This window comes from Xenopus laevis, chromosome 2S (assembly GCF_017654675.1).
Source record: "Xenopus laevis strain J_2021 chromosome 2S, Xenopus_laevis_v10.1, whole genome shotgun sequence".
Taxonomy (NCBI): domain Eukaryota; kingdom Metazoa; phylum Chordata; class Amphibia; order Anura; family Pipidae; genus Xenopus; species Xenopus laevis.
Window position 1 is genome coordinate 79,004,937 of NC_054374.1, and position 15,660 is coordinate 79,020,596.

Here is a 15,660-nt window from a genome sequence, read left to right on the forward strand (position 1 = left end):
ATGGCTGTGCTAATAACTACCACTAAAACCAAAAGTGATGTTCTTAGGGAGTTAAGGGTGTAGGTGGGCCACAGATCAGACACCTAAGTAAAGGGGCCTGGTCTGTGGCCAACCAAATTTTTTAAACTCCCATTGAAGCAGCACTTCAATATTAAAATGGATTAACAGTATTTGTTTTGGGACCCAGTTCAAAAGCTGACAGTTTGGAGTATTACCTGTATGCACACACAATAATGATCATGTTACATTATATATTGTCATACTTGTTGCCCCCAATTTTGTTTATACCCTTCACATCACCTCTTGTTTTAGACTTTAAATGCCCTTCTTGTTACACTTGTGCCTACCCCAATCTGAGTGTGATTGTTGATGTAGGGCTCGCGATACCCCTATTCAATATACTGTAAATGAAATTCCTGCTTTCTTCTGCTTTTTTCCTTGCTTCTCTTACATTGCATACTTAAATGGGAAGGCTGAATTAGTGGTATATGGGATGTGAAAAGTTCCGAATGATTCTAATTTCCTCTGTGTCACACAAGTGGTATATCTGTATATAATAACTAGCTTTCCGTAGCGTAGGAAGTTGGGCATCAGAGAGGGAGGGAGGGTTGGCAGCATGTGTCACACTGTGGGCAGAACTGCACTTATTCAGTATGTCAGTACATTGACATTTAGTGCACAAATTGCTATGTAATGTGCAGTGGGCCCTTAAGCGTTCCATATAACAGACGCATTAGCTGTGTGGGGGAAGCTGGCTAGCAATCATGTGTACATCAGTGACGTGTTTACAAAGCACCGTGCAGTGTTCTGTGAAACTGGTATGTGTGTGGCACACCATGCAGATCTGTCACTGCCATGGAAACACTCCTATATGACACCTAACAGTGATAGAATCATTGACAAACCCAAAACATCTGGGAGAAACTGGATTCTGGTGTAGGTGTTCTCTTCTGCCTGTAACAGCCATGTTTGGAATTGGGTCAAAACCAACCAAAGAATAGGGAGCATATCAATGATGGATATCAATGAAAATGACAGGGCCTGGAAAGAGTGGGAAGTACAGAGCTGATGTGAAAATATGAGAGGCCTTCAAGCCTATAACAGCTGAAGCACACCATACCATCTAAAAATCCAAGGACTACAAAGTACTGAACAAGAAACAAAATTACCTGCTTATATAGAACAGAGATATTGCAGACTTCATAGAATGCTGTGGGTTCCTTGTTCAAATCCATGAATGAACTTTGACAGGGTTTACAACTTCATGTATCTTGTATAGACCAATAAATGTAGGTCCTAGCTCAGCAGAGGGCACAGAAAGTCATATTCTTATATCCTCCTGGTAATTAGGAGCAGCACTAGGATGTCTGTCAGTGGCACTTTTCTGGTAGGCACAAGCAGATGTAACAGGGAACTGACATACTTTATATTAGCCATGTGCTGGACAGATTAATCAGTAGGCACATCTGATGGAGAACATGACTGGGAGAAGGCTTTAGCAGTCTTATTTATACCAGGGCAACCAGACTTTTTTGCATGAATATCTGCATATACAGCAGTGTTGATATTCTCAGGGGAAAAATATTTATTAGGAGTTTTAAAACCAAGATCCTCTGCATGCGTGACGTGCAGGTCAAGACCAGGCCCGGATTTGTGGAAAGACCTAGGGCAGCAATTTTTAGGGGGGGCGGCATGTTGCCCAACCACACCCACATTGGTTCAGAAACACTTTGCCACACTCCATGCCACTTTGCCAGAAGCAAAGTCGTTACCACTACACAAATTAAAAAAATCAAGTTGCAAAGTTGCATTTCAGCAGCCGAACACTGGCATATTTTCGCTAGTGTTATTTTGGTTGGACGAGCAATTCACACAACAGACGGGATTTCTGTCAAATTGTCGCTAGCGTCAGCCACTTCACACTTTAGTGAATCTGAAGGACTGTTGCAGCAAAGTGTAAAGAGCATTTAATGCAGGCAGGCTCACAACCAGTACCCCCGAATCACTAAAAGTCTTAATTAAAACATATGTGTTATTCTACGACTGAGTGACAGCATTTTCCCACCATCACTGTGCAGACAAAGTTGACTTTAGCCCCACAATACATGCATAGACACTAGGAAAGTCTGTGGAATCATTTCTCTGTTGATAGTTTAGTGGTCCCAATCTGCATGAGTTCAATAAACTATAATAAAGTTTACAAGTTTCCTGGATGCAAATTTTTTTGTTATGATTCCAGCATGAGTGGCAGACACTACAGGCACTTTCTGCATGGCATCCAGACTAGCAATTGGGTGTTGCCAGGGCCACCATCAGGGGGGCACAGGTACTCCTGTACTGGGCCTGGGCCTAAAGGGAGGCCTGGCTGTGCTGCATGTTTCAGAATAGCCGGGCCCCCCTTTACAGCGCCGAAGCTGGTCCACATCATCCGTAGCCCCGCACTGCTGAAGTCCTGAAGAGCCGAAGCTGAAGTCCCAAAGCCACGAAAAGACCCAAAGTCATGAAAGGAGCCGAACTGGAATTCCCAAAGCCGGGAAAAGACCTGAAGTCCTGAAGTTGAAGTCCCAAAATTTTTGTTATGGGGGGCGTTGGCGCCAATGTTTTTTCAAAAAAATAAACTTTTATGGGGGACCCTGACGCCAATATATTTTTATAACTTATAGTGGGCCCTGGTCACCAGTTATTTTTTTTAACTTGTAGGGGGGCCCTGACCCAATTTTTTAAAATAATTTTATGGGGGGGACCATCAATGGCTTTTTATAACAAGTGTGGGGGGGATTACCGTTTTTAGCGCTGACGTCTGTATAATCTTTTAACTGTGGTGTGGAGTTGGCAGGATCTGTGGTGGGGTTCGGGTGGGCAGGGCCCGGGGGCCCTGAAAATTTTATTGTACAGGGTCCCATGATTTCTAATGGTGGCCCTGGATGTTGCATTCAGACATAGCAGTAGATAAAAAAAAACTGTTCGCTTGGACCTGGAGGCAATTAGACTCCTTTAGCACTAATGGCTTGTTATAATGACACGTAAGGCAAACCCACAACCCAGAGAGTAAATATATTTCTGTATAAATGAGCTCTTCTGCCTATTACAACCATCTTTGGCTTGAGACCCCCTAGGGAAAGTGAGGGAGTCAAATTTATAAGGTGCTAGTAAGGATAGGACTAGACGTTGTCAGCTCAGAACCATATACCACCTTAATCATGAGGCACGCTTGTTTTTGTAGGGCAATCAATGCAAAGGATATGATCAGGGCAGGGCAGTAATCAGGATATGACTGTAGTTTTGTAGAATCACAGCAGGCTAAGAACAAGATATCTTGACCTATACCAGGCAGTAAGTGGGCTTTGAGCTAGGGATTAGATAGGGAAGCTGGAGGGAAACTCTGAGCACCTGTGGCCAGATTAGTGACATTTAAAGAAGATTGTGTCTACCTGAAAATGTCAGCATTACATAGCCCTGAACCAGGAACCTGATTGTCTGCTGGTATAAAGCAGAGGGATTGCAGACTGTGTTGAAAGCTGCAGCTCCCTTAGTTTAGATCAGGGCATTATGTTTCAGATAGGACATTTTTCTGTGTGACATAATTCACATATCGGGCTCATTTGTCATTGGCCGTTTGCGGCAATTTGGCACCTGTCATGCTATAAACTTTCTGATGATGGTTGTGGGTAGAGCTGGATTCTGCCTTGACAACCCCATACTAATCTGTCAGATTTCTGTAGAAACCTCACATTGACCTGACACCTTGCTGTAAAATGCCTCATACTGATATGGCTCTTGCTTCTCTGGCAGTTTACACCAATCTCCCTCATGTTTTGCAACAACAGCCAACATTTTTACTAATGCATAATACTTACTTTAACACATGTCAATCACATTATGGTTTAACACAGGGTGAATATTTCTCACAACAATTTTTAACTGAAACACACACATTAGAGACCCATTTATCAAATGAATGTATCTCATTATTTTCTGAAAACTACTCTGACCAAATTCGCAGAGGTTTTTCCCCTTATTTATCAATACATTTTCCCTACAATTTTCTGTGCGGGAAAAAACCTGAAAAAAACTAGTGGAAAAAATAAATTCCGAAATATTCACGTTTTTTTCCACGAAAAATTCAGATTTTATAGAAAAAACACGAATTTTTAGGGGTTTTGCCATTTGGACTTTAATAAATTACCCCTTTAATGATGAGCCATGTTTATTTGTTAGCACACAAGCAAAAACAATCACACTTTATTCCAATCGTTGTTGCCCAGTAGGACCACAAAAATATCTCACTTTTTTTTCTTACTCCCATCGAAAGGCTTGTTCAGATTATAGGCTATAGAATCCAATCAACTAATTTTTGCCATAGTTGAAATGCATGTTTTAAGTGTGTGATGAATCTCCGTTAATCAGAGCAGATTGTAGTGTGATGTGACCCACTGTGCTTCTATTATTATGCAAATGCAAAGGTAATGTGCTTAATCTTTGCTATATCCACTATCCGCACATAACATATAAAACAGAAAATGAGGGACCAGATCAGAAATGTTCTAACAGATGTTATGTGGAACTAAATGGCAGACATATAGCAAATATTATAATTATATTATTAACATGTATTTATATAGCAACAGCAACATAACAGCAACAGCAACATATTGCGTAGCACTGTGTGTCACAAACTTGGCCTGTTTGTGCTAAATCAGTTTGAACATAATTAATGGAAAATTTATTAATAACTGTGGTCTTATACTTTGATTTGTGACCATTCTCAGTATAGGAAAGCTATAATTAAAGGGATCCTGTCATCGGAAAACATGTTTTTTTTTACAAAACACACCAGTTAATAGTGCTACTCCAGCAGAATTCTGCACTGAAATCCATTTCTCAAAAGAGCAAACAGATTTTTTTATATTCAATTTTGAAATCTGACATGGGCTAGATATTTTGTCAATTTCCCAGCTGCCCCCGTCATGGGACTTGTGCCTGCACTTTAGGAGAGAAATGCTTTCTGGCAGGCTGCTGTTTTTCCTTCTCAGTGTAACTGAATGTGTCTCAGTGGGACATGGGTTTTTACTGTTGAGTGTTGTTCTTAGATCTACCAGGCAGCTGTTATCTTGTGTTAAGGAGCTGCTATCTGGTTACTTTCCCATTGTTCTTTTATGTGGCTGCTGGGGGGAAAAAGGGAGGGGGTGATATCAATCTAACTTGCAGTACAGCAGTAAAGTGTGATTGAAGTTTATCAGAGCACAAGTTTATACATGATGCTCATAGTCATACTGTATGGCACAACAGAGTAACCTGATGCTTTACCAGTTCATAGAAACCAGAAAGATCAGTGTATATTTTCATTGTTTCATAACTTTCTGCATAAGATTATAAAAAGAAAAATGAGTTGTAATCATAGCATTTCAGCTTTATCAGGTGACTGGTATATATCTGGGCCCTCAGGGAACATGGTGCAAAGGGCTCACCTCAATTAACAGATATTTATTGAGTCTTCAGATGCAATAAACCTTATGATAAGTTTCTCATCAAGCTGAATCCAAGCTATTAGTATGGTGTTATGGTGAATTGACCGAGGGGGCAGTAATAAATGTCAGTTTACTCAAGATTTTAATCTGTTCTTCTTCCAGTTTTTTCTGTTCTTGTTTGCTTCTCTATACTTCTTTTTCTTTACACCAGATATGCTCCTGTCTTTGTACCATCTTCCCTTGGTCTGTTCTCCTCTTTTCTTTTTTTAAAGTTCTCCTCTCTTTTCTTCTGCAAATCTCACTATAACCTTTTTTAACTGGTATTTCCATATAAGGCTTGTGCAGTTAAATCAGATGCCTTAAACTAAATAGTAGACTCACCACATCTCACAGGGGGTCCAGGTGCCCATGCCCAGACCTTTAGCTTGAGGAGAATATCAAATATCAAACAAGACTTCAGTCAGTAAATGGTGTCATGATTATAATAAAAGTTTCAAATACAATGCTGTCATTGTGTAAAAAACAAGCCTGATGCATTTTGTGCCTACATGGGGCACTTAGGCATATGTAGACATTTTCTGGTATTCTGGCTGGCCAGTTTGACTATGTGCTTACAACCAATCAAGGAGAAAGTTTTTCATAAGTTCTAACCATTTCCAACATATCACATGGATAAAGGAAACTGTGTGATTCTGTAGGAATTGTGAAATGAAACGTATATGTAACTTAAGGGCTTCTTTTTCAGTGACTGGATCCATGCATGTGGGAGTCGTGCACACTTTTTGTTTAATGTTTTCTGTATGATACATATCAGTGCATTGGCATTTTGCTGTGTGGTATCTCTCAGTGGCCTCATCATTTGCTTATACTCTAACCAGGTGATGGATGTCCCAGGATCCCCTTCTGTTCCGCTGATGATCGGCTGTGCCGTATCCTGCATGGCTTTGCTCATTCTTCTTGCTGTGTATGCTGCATTTTGGAGGTGAGTGCAAGTTTTAGGATAGATATATTGTTCATGCTCTCAAATACATGCATTATAATTGTTCAGTCTAACAACCCAAATAGCTCAATAGGCCTTGACTTTAGCAACTGACATGCAACATTCTTATAGCAGGTTGTAGATGATGTCTGACAGTCCTCTGTTCAGTATATCTTACTATAATAAGGCAGTATGTGCCATTAATATTGGTGATGTCAGAAAATGCTAATTAACCGTAGAATAATCATAAATTACGATACATAACAAAATCTTTTAGGATTAACCCCCAATTGCACAAATAAGTTGCACATTAGTCATGAGCCTCACGGGGCCCTCTATTCTTCTAATGCCCTAGCAACTGATTGCTATGCTAGCTTTGATGTTACTCCCTAGTGTATCAAGTACTTTCTGTCTGCACCCTTCTCTAGGTTCATTCGATCAGAGCGCTCCATCATTCTCGTTAACTTCTGCCTGTCCATCCTTGCTTCCAATATCCTTATTCTTGTGGGGCAGTCCCAGGTTCTCAGCAAGGTGAGTGGCACATGAACCTATACTTAAGCTAAAATCATAGCAGGTTGGTTTTGTAACATTTTAAATATATTATTATAATACACAAGAGACATGAATATCCTGCAAATCATATCCTTATAAACAGTGAGTAGTGATGTAATCCATTATAAACGGTGAGTAGTGATGTAATTTTTGTCACATGACTCATTAAGACTTGTGTATTATAATAAATAAAGTACCCCCAGTTGTAAAATATGAGGATATTAGAAGTTACCTCGGAGTTCCATGACCTGTATAAAAACACTCGGCCTTTGGCCTCGTGTTTTTATATGGTCATAAAACTCCTCAGTAACTTATAATATCCTTGTCATTTACAAGAGGGGGTACTTTATTCACTATATTTTAATGTAAGAAAACAATTAAACCGGTCTTTATCATGTAAAGTGAAAGCATAAAGAAGTACAGCATTGACAATTTAATACAAGCTTTAATATAAACTTTGTTACAGAACTATCTTTACATCAAAAGGGTAAATTCTGCATCAGACCATTTTCATCATAGTGGGTAAGGTAATGGCAAGAGTAAGGTGGGTATTCCTAGAAAAGAGGCAAGTTTTGCCAGATTTTTTGCTGCTGGAACCATCGAATAGGCAATTTATTTGTTTGCTATGGGTGGCTGGCACAGGGGTATCTGTAAAAGTCAACTCAGTGCTAGAGTAGGTTGCCGTGGTTTCTACTACACAAACTGTGGTCTTGTTACCAAGTACTTTCCTTTTATATACAGTACATTATAATTTGATTTAAATATGATCCCCCCAGATGCATCACCTTCTATTCTAATACTATCTAATGCTATCCATAGCAATGAATTATATAAGATTCAACATTATCAAGACACAATAAAAAGATGCATGGATTTGACATTTAACTATTATTGACACATACAGAACTCAGATCATATTTTTCCTTTACTAAACTTCAATACACTTGTGCTTACCATATTGTCTTATTGCATCTGATATTATTGGCACCAGCAGCACCCCCAGCACTTGACAATTGTAAAATACGATTGAAATCAGCTAAGTGATTTTGCCTAGTATGACCTCTGTAACTGACATTTGCAGCACAATGGGTACATATCGTTCTGACCTAGAACTGATTCTGAAAGGAAAATTGCTTTACATTTTATTACTGACATTTGATTGTTTCCTTGTACTTTCTACATATTTGTCACCTTCTTCTGGAGATACTATTATGACTTCACGGTAGAACATAATCTGTTGGTATTCAGAGTTGCAATGTGGCCTCATTAATGACTTTGGCATCAGTGGATAACACAAACATTATTATGTTATAGATTTTCTTTTCATTCTTACAGATAAAACAAAAAGAGCGAGACAGAGTTAGTCAGGTTTGTAATTTTCAAAGACATTTGCTCCCCAGGCACCTACAATGTTACTGTGTCTCACCCCTGCCTATTCTTCAGATATACATAAGGGTACATCTGTTTATTCATATTCTAAGCCCTTCAACTACTGGCACACTAATCATTGCTTAGAATCTATAATGTACTGTAAGTATGTCACAGGAAGCCTTTCATTGTATTGCCCTGTTATTTACATTAAGGGCAATGCTTTGTATTACAGCTGCTCCCTTTAATAATGAAACTCTCTGGGGTATGAAGTAGTGCAGACACGCATTAAGAACAGAAGCTCTTTGCTCATATATATTATGATTAATAATCCTGTATTTATAGCAGCTTAATTCTTTGTTTTATCTGCCTCCTCTGATATAGATGGTATTTTACCTGGACATATAATTTCAGAGAGAATGTAATTGGCAAGAACAAGCCTAAGTATAAAGGTGGCATCAGCTCAATGCAGGCCTCTATGTTCCAATGTATTTGTTCTTAGGATCCATTACTCTTGCTATCTTTAGTGGCTCAAATGAAACCATACACTTACCGATTTCTCTGAATTCATTTTCAGGTATGGTAGCACAAAAATCTTGGCCAATGCTCATATATTATGGCTTTTGGGTTGTTTATTAATTGGCAGGTTTGATTATTTTAAGAAAGTTTACATTTTGATTTTCATAATATTTTTTGGGTGATGCTGTGATGGCAGTTTCTATAAATGCCTTCTAAAGAATGATTTTTTGAACAAGCATAATATTGTGATATTAAGATCTACAGATAGTTGGTTTAGATATTGGTATATATAGTTTATATATGTAAGTGTAATGGATAAGTTGGTAGAAGTATGTGTATATATGTGCACAGGGGATCATTTGAAGGAGTTAAACGTGATGGCCTTTTTTTTTTAACCCAAATTAACTATGTACTGTAACTATAGTTCCACTTTACTGTCACTATTTCCAGCCTTGTCCCTGCTACACATATCAGCTAACAATTTTCTGTTTCATTTTAGCATCAACATCTCCACAGACGGTGAGATGTCAGTTTAATGGAACAGTAACACCAAAAAATTAAAGCGTTTAAAGGGAATGACAATATAAGGTACTGTTGCCCTGCACTGGTAAAACTGGTGTATTTGCTTTAGGAAAAACAACTGTACTTTATATAAATAAGCTGCTGTGAAACCATGGGGGCAGCCATTCAAGCACAGGATACACATCTCATTGTATACTACAGAGTTTATCTGTTATCTGCTGTGTATCATGTGCCCTTTTCTTCTTTGTCAGCTTAGAATGGCTGCCCCCATGGCTACACAGCATCAAACACATCAGTTTTACAACTGCAAAGCAACACTACATTATATTTTCATTTCTTTGAAACACTTTCATTTTTTGGTGTTCCTTTAACTAGGCTGGCTTCACCTTTTGGCCAGAAGAAGATTGCTCTACTAAACATATGTTAATTTGTTGCACAAATGAATGGGTATTGGTGGTACATTGTTACTGTGTCACTCTGTAATTTGTAGTCCCCCACAAGATATGTAACATGGGTATGTGGGCACAGATTAAACGATTGCCCACTCAAAAGATTGCAATGTTTTTTTCCCATTGTTTTTCAACAAGCTTCTATTTTCCATTTCTATCTGTAAATTTTACAGAATTTTGTTCTCTGCATTGTTTGCTCTTTCCCTTTTGAACTTATGTCTAAGCTGCAGTCTTCTGCCTTCCCTTCTTCAAGGGTCTCATCATTATCCACTCTCTTAAGTTCCCGCTTTTCAAGAAACATAATCTGTTAGCAAATAATATCTAGCCTGTGTCTTTTCAAAGAGTTCAGATATATTCAAACCTCAGGACAACCATGTCTTTGTTGTTGGCATTCTTTAATTTATTTACTGTAATTACTCATACAACATTTACTGTAAGACTGTTCCTCATAGCCTGAGGAAATCTAGACTTTACCATAGACCTGAAGACTCTCATAGTGTTTTAATGCCTGTAGAAAGTCTCCATATTGCTGCATCCTGAAAAGAAAGTGGCAGCTGAGACATTTGCTGGGGAACACAGCAGACTAAATTCCACTCGTTTTGTCACTTGGGTAATGCTATAACCAGCACTGGAGAATGACCAGATTGAGTGTGCAGGCAGCAGTTGGCAAAACTAAGACTGTATTTGTCCCCTACATTCCTGTAGCTGCCATATTTTCACCTTCTCTTCTGATATAGGAATGGGCTAAACAGTGTTGGACTGGCCCACCTGGATACCAGGAAAAGTCCCGGTGGGCCCAGGTGTCAGTGGGCCCTCATGCTGCTAAATAGTTGGCCTATTTCATGGCCATTCCCTATTTCTACGAGAAGAAAGAGGCTAAATAGATGGAAAAATAGTATAGTATTTAAAGAAATGAGACTAGGAGAATAGAGGTTGAGTTAGGAGAGGAAGAAAAACAGTACTAAGAGTGGGCCCCTGGTCTAAGATTAATTGGTGGGCCCCTGGTCAAAGGTTTTTGGGTGGGCCTCTGGTGTCCCAGTCCGACACTGGGGCTAACAACAGCGTGCTGTGCCCCTCCCCACCAGAAAAATATTTGGAGGGCGCATAGGGTAGGGACTCGTTGGGGCGCAACACTTTAAACAAAAAGAAAGCAGCAGGGAGGAAGATTTCAACACTATGGGGTGTAAGGTTTTCCAGAAAAGGGTCTTTCTGTATTTTGGATCTTCATACCTTAAAGTCTATTAACAATAATTGAAACGGTAAATAAATTAAATAGGATTGTCTTGCCAGTTGCCACCAACTAGGGTTGATTACATTTTACGATTCTGTCAAAGTATGGGAATCACACGCTGCAGGCAGAATAACTGCATTTAAGATTTATTATGTATCCACACAACATGTTTCGGGAACCAAGGCCCTTTCTCAAGTGTGATTACATTTAAGCTGTGATCAAGTACAAGGTACCATGTTATTATTACAGAGAATAAGGAAATCATGTTAAAACATTTTAATTATTTAATTAAAATGGAGTCTGTGGGAGGTGGCCTTTCCCTATTTCTAAGCGTTTTGTATAACGGATCCCATACCTGTAATATAAAAAATGTTTTTGCAGTGTGACTTTATTATGAACAGAAGATTAAAAATAATGTTAATATATGCATTCTGCAGTGACCCACAGCAGTTGCTCTGTTACATGCTAGTATAAATGACCTTCTATACAGTATGTCAGCCAGTCCTATTGTGTATTCTCTTCAGTACCAAAATAAAACAGTAAAGCAAATAAAGCTCCTCCCTGTTGTGTGTTGTGCATATGCTGGAGCTTGCAATGAAGAGTAATCTTGACCTAGCACAGCAGTTACGGGAAACATATATTTCCAGCAGTTTGGATTTTTTCCATACAGCACAAAACTGAAAAATAGTATTGATTTAATGAGCCAGCACACTCACAGCAGTAGCAAACACAGCACAGCATGAATGCTGGGAGGTAAATACCTTATGTCATTTTCTTAACAATATTTTTTCCTTAATATGCACAGTGGATATTAATTATTGTAATTTGTTTTGTTTGTCTGGTTGCTGGTGAGGCACCTGCCACTTGCAAGTATTAACCCCACATGGGACAGACATCTGTGGATTGCAAAGAGTTGGTAAAATAGTGTAAGCCAGGATTGTAGGTGGCTGGCGAAGTCCCAGAAATTAATTCCCTATCACAGCTGAGCATGATTCTACATTTTGTTTTTCTGCAGGCTGTCTGTGCTCTCATTGCCGCCTTCCTGCACTTCTTCTTCCTCTCCTCCTTCTGCTGGGTGCTGACAGAAGCCTGGCAATCCTACTTGGCAGTTATTGGGCAAATGAGAACACGACTGGTCCGGAAGCGCTTCCTGTGTTTGGGATGGGGTATGAACAAAATCAAATTTTACTTTGCTTTCTACTTTGTTTCTCTACTTTCTTTTTCTCTACTCCATCATATAAAGAGGTAAGGTGAATAGGATGAAACATAAGGTATTAGAAGGTTTATACGGTAACTGTGGAGTCCTAGTGATGATTGAATCTGTCATGTTTCTCCAAAAAATTAGAACATTTTAGCGAAAACTAGCAGAACTAACAAGGGCAAGAGGGTTTAACTTCAAACGAGTCCTGGAATGTTACCGGAGACCACTTGAGGTAAAAAGACAAAGTTTCTTCGACACAAGCTTTGTAGATTCTGAACTCAGAAAGAGTCAGACCGTAATAAAGGAATTACAGAGTTTATAGTCTTGTAAAATGGAAGTTACATGTTGGAGAGAATAGAGAAATTGCCTTACAGGACAGAAAAACAAAGAACTGCTCTTATAGCAGGTGGTTCTGTCTCAAGGCCAAGGTACTAGTAACCAAGACTAAATTTGAGAACAGAATCCATTCAAGTCAGGGATGGAGACTCCCAGAGGAATCTGCATACACAGAATTTTATTCTCTTTCAAGATCTTTCTTGATGTGGTATAGTCCATAAGGATGAAACTGCTTTGGCTGATTTATTCCTACATCAAATCTCTTTTATGGATTGCCTGGGTATGTAGATCAGTTTGACTCACTCCCCACTCCATGTTAATTCTGCATTGTACTTGTTTTAAAATGATCAGTTACAAACTCAAAGCTTTATTCATAACATATAACTTGAATGTATTCAAGTTAACTATCTCAGGCTAAGTAGATGAAGCAATCACCTGCTAGCTTCAAGCTATAGTGATATAGGCTAGTGTAGGTTATGAAATGCTAACATTAAAAGGAAGGGGGGAGAGAAAAAAATAAAATAATGTGTATTTTTCCCCTACCCTTAGGACTACCGGCCCTGGTTGTTGCAGTCTCTGTTGGATTTACAAGAACAAAGGGATATGGAACACCTCATTAGTAAGTTAATTCTTCAGTTTCTGGCCTGTTCTAGTAATTCTTTCCCTTATACATATGACTGTAGATATCAGTAGTTATTGTTCCAACTTTCTATGATTTCTAGTAACACTGTCCAGGAAAAGTTCAGAATTTTTACAATTACCACATTTCTAGTGACCAAAGCTCTTAGATCTTGTCTGTAGGCACTTTTTACTTCAAAGGTTTTGACAGTGGTTTTAAGCTTTATGAGGGCCATGGTCCTTCTTGTAGTAAGATTCAACTTAAAATATTATTTTATAATCTCCCTGCTATGGTTCCACTTCAGTGTACTATATGAAATACCAAAAACCTAATTCATCTGATAGATTAGAAGACACATTAACAGCTAAGGATCCTTTGGTGTCCCTCACGTCAATGATCATCAGTGTATGTTCTTTTTTGATTTTGAAGTCCCCTTTTCCTGTTATTGCATTACTTAGACATCCTCTTCTTGTTACCCGTCCAAGAAATGGAGTATGGCTGCTGCATGATGTCATTTCCACTCTACGTGATGCATAAGTGGGTAGGGTGGGTAGGGCAAAAAATGCAGGAAGCAGGTTGTGTCAGGTTGGGGGTAATCGGGTTTGGGTTGGGTTGTTAAAACAGACCCGTGCAGGTCTCTAAACTAAACCACCTCAGCCCAGGAGAATTCGCAATTTTATATAGCAATGTAAAAATAATAAAAAAATTTAAAAAAATAGAAATTGCAGTTTTATGAGCAATGAGAGAACTGGGATGGTGCCAGGGCCATAACCACAGAGGAAGCAGACTCTGCGAATTGCAGACAGGATGGCATACGAATCGCTTTGGATTTCCGAAGTTGCCTCACGAGGAAACATCGGGTGACTGCGGAAATCCTAAGCGACTCGTATGCCATTCCGCCATATTCTTGCCGGCAGGGAGCCATTTCGGGGAGATTAATCGCCTGTTGTAGAGAAGATTTGTCGACTGCCACTACCCTAAGAACAAATGTTATCTGATGGCAGGTGCTTCCCTGATAACAATGCTTCCCTGATAACTGTTTTCACATTTTCACAACTATGAATATTCTCCCTGGAACGTTCTCTCTATAACACATTCTCCATAGCTTAATTTAAAAGTCAGATCTCTTTATTAGTCCACACTGCAAAAGTGACATCAATTTGAAATTCATTAAAGGTGAGCCAGCATTCCCTTTCATACATTAGCCTTACTAAAGCAATATTCTACAGGCGTGTATGGCAAGGATTTCAAGCCATATTATACACATGCAACAACCTGCATCATTACTAAGACACTGGTACCCCCATAGTAGAGGGTCACTGCCCTTTACCATTAGGAATAAGTCATTTTCTCATGGGTGTCATGGAGTTCAGGTTATGTTAAATTAAATACAGGTCACAAAATATGAATACATTTTTCACTAGGAATTGCTGACTTTACAGTGTTGGAATGTAAATAGCAATTTAGCAAACAAGATAGCCTTAAACTCAGCAGAAAATCTAGAGTTCAGGAGGTTTCCCACAAACTGTACATAACATATTAAGTATGATGAATGGATTTGCATTTTAAGATAAGGATTTTGCATTTAAGATACTGCGTACATGGCAGTTATTGGTGCGGCTTTCTTGTGGCTCAGCCGTACAGCACAGCTTTTGAAAATTGAGCCATTTGGCTTTGAACCAATGGGGACAGAGACAAATGCAGATTGGTGTTCATCTCCCTTCCCATGGTTGCAGAACCATATGGCTTAATGTGCCCAATTTTTAGACACAGCGAGGTGTGCTTGAGCATATAGAAATATGCAATATGGCTTTCTGTGTGTGCTTAAAAATGTACACGTTTAACTTGGGAACTGTAGTTAATGCCTAAACACCAAGCTCAGTGGGCATTTTTAACACCATAGAGGCCATTATATATGATGTTTATACCCAACTGTGCAAGCTACAGAATGAAAGGAAAAAGACAGAATACAGAGGCTGGGTGAAGACATTTAAAAGCACATAGCATTCACATTTTAGAATTATTAGCTATTATATAATGCCTCGCAGCCACATTTTCTTTGAAAGTAAAAATAGTTTTTTTCTTCAAATAGCAGAAAAGCTCATTTCAGCTATAATAAAAAGAAATCTGTTTAATATAGCATCACAAAAACAATTTGCATAATGCTGCTACACATTGTTGCTTTATTTGTATTTTATTTTAGATTTATAGTAAAGAAGTTTCTCTTATTATTTTTCACAAATGTGCCTTATGGTAGCAAGCTTCCCAAACAAAACAAATGTCCAAGATGCAATCATTGGCTGAACAGATTATGTCCAGTCCCAATGTGATCTGGCCTGACACAAACAGATGTCAGGAGACTTTGATCGAAAGTAATCTTATTTATGGAAATATTGTTGCAGTCTTTCCTCACATT

At 38.8% G+C, this 15,660-nt stretch overlaps 1 protein-coding gene across 4 annotated transcripts in view; it reads left to right on the top strand.

Moving 5' to 3' along the window:
• adgrb2.S (adhesion G protein-coupled receptor B2 S homeolog) overlaps positions 1 to 15,660 on the top strand; it is a 267,855-nt gene that overhangs the window by 230,972 nt on the left and 21,223 nt on the right. For all 4 annotated transcript variants that reach the window (XM_041584020.1, XM_018249567.2, XM_041584022.1 and 1 more), the window contains 4 exons: positions 6,347 to 6,450; positions 6,876 to 6,978; positions 12,104 to 12,254; positions 13,175 to 13,244. In XM_041584020.1, coding sequence (XP_041439954.1) covers positions 6,347 to 6,450; positions 6,876 to 6,978; positions 12,104 to 12,254; positions 13,175 to 13,244 — 428 coding nt within the window. The remainder of the gene's footprint in view (positions 1 to 6,346; positions 6,451 to 6,875; positions 6,979 to 12,103; positions 12,255 to 13,174; positions 13,245 to 15,660) is intronic.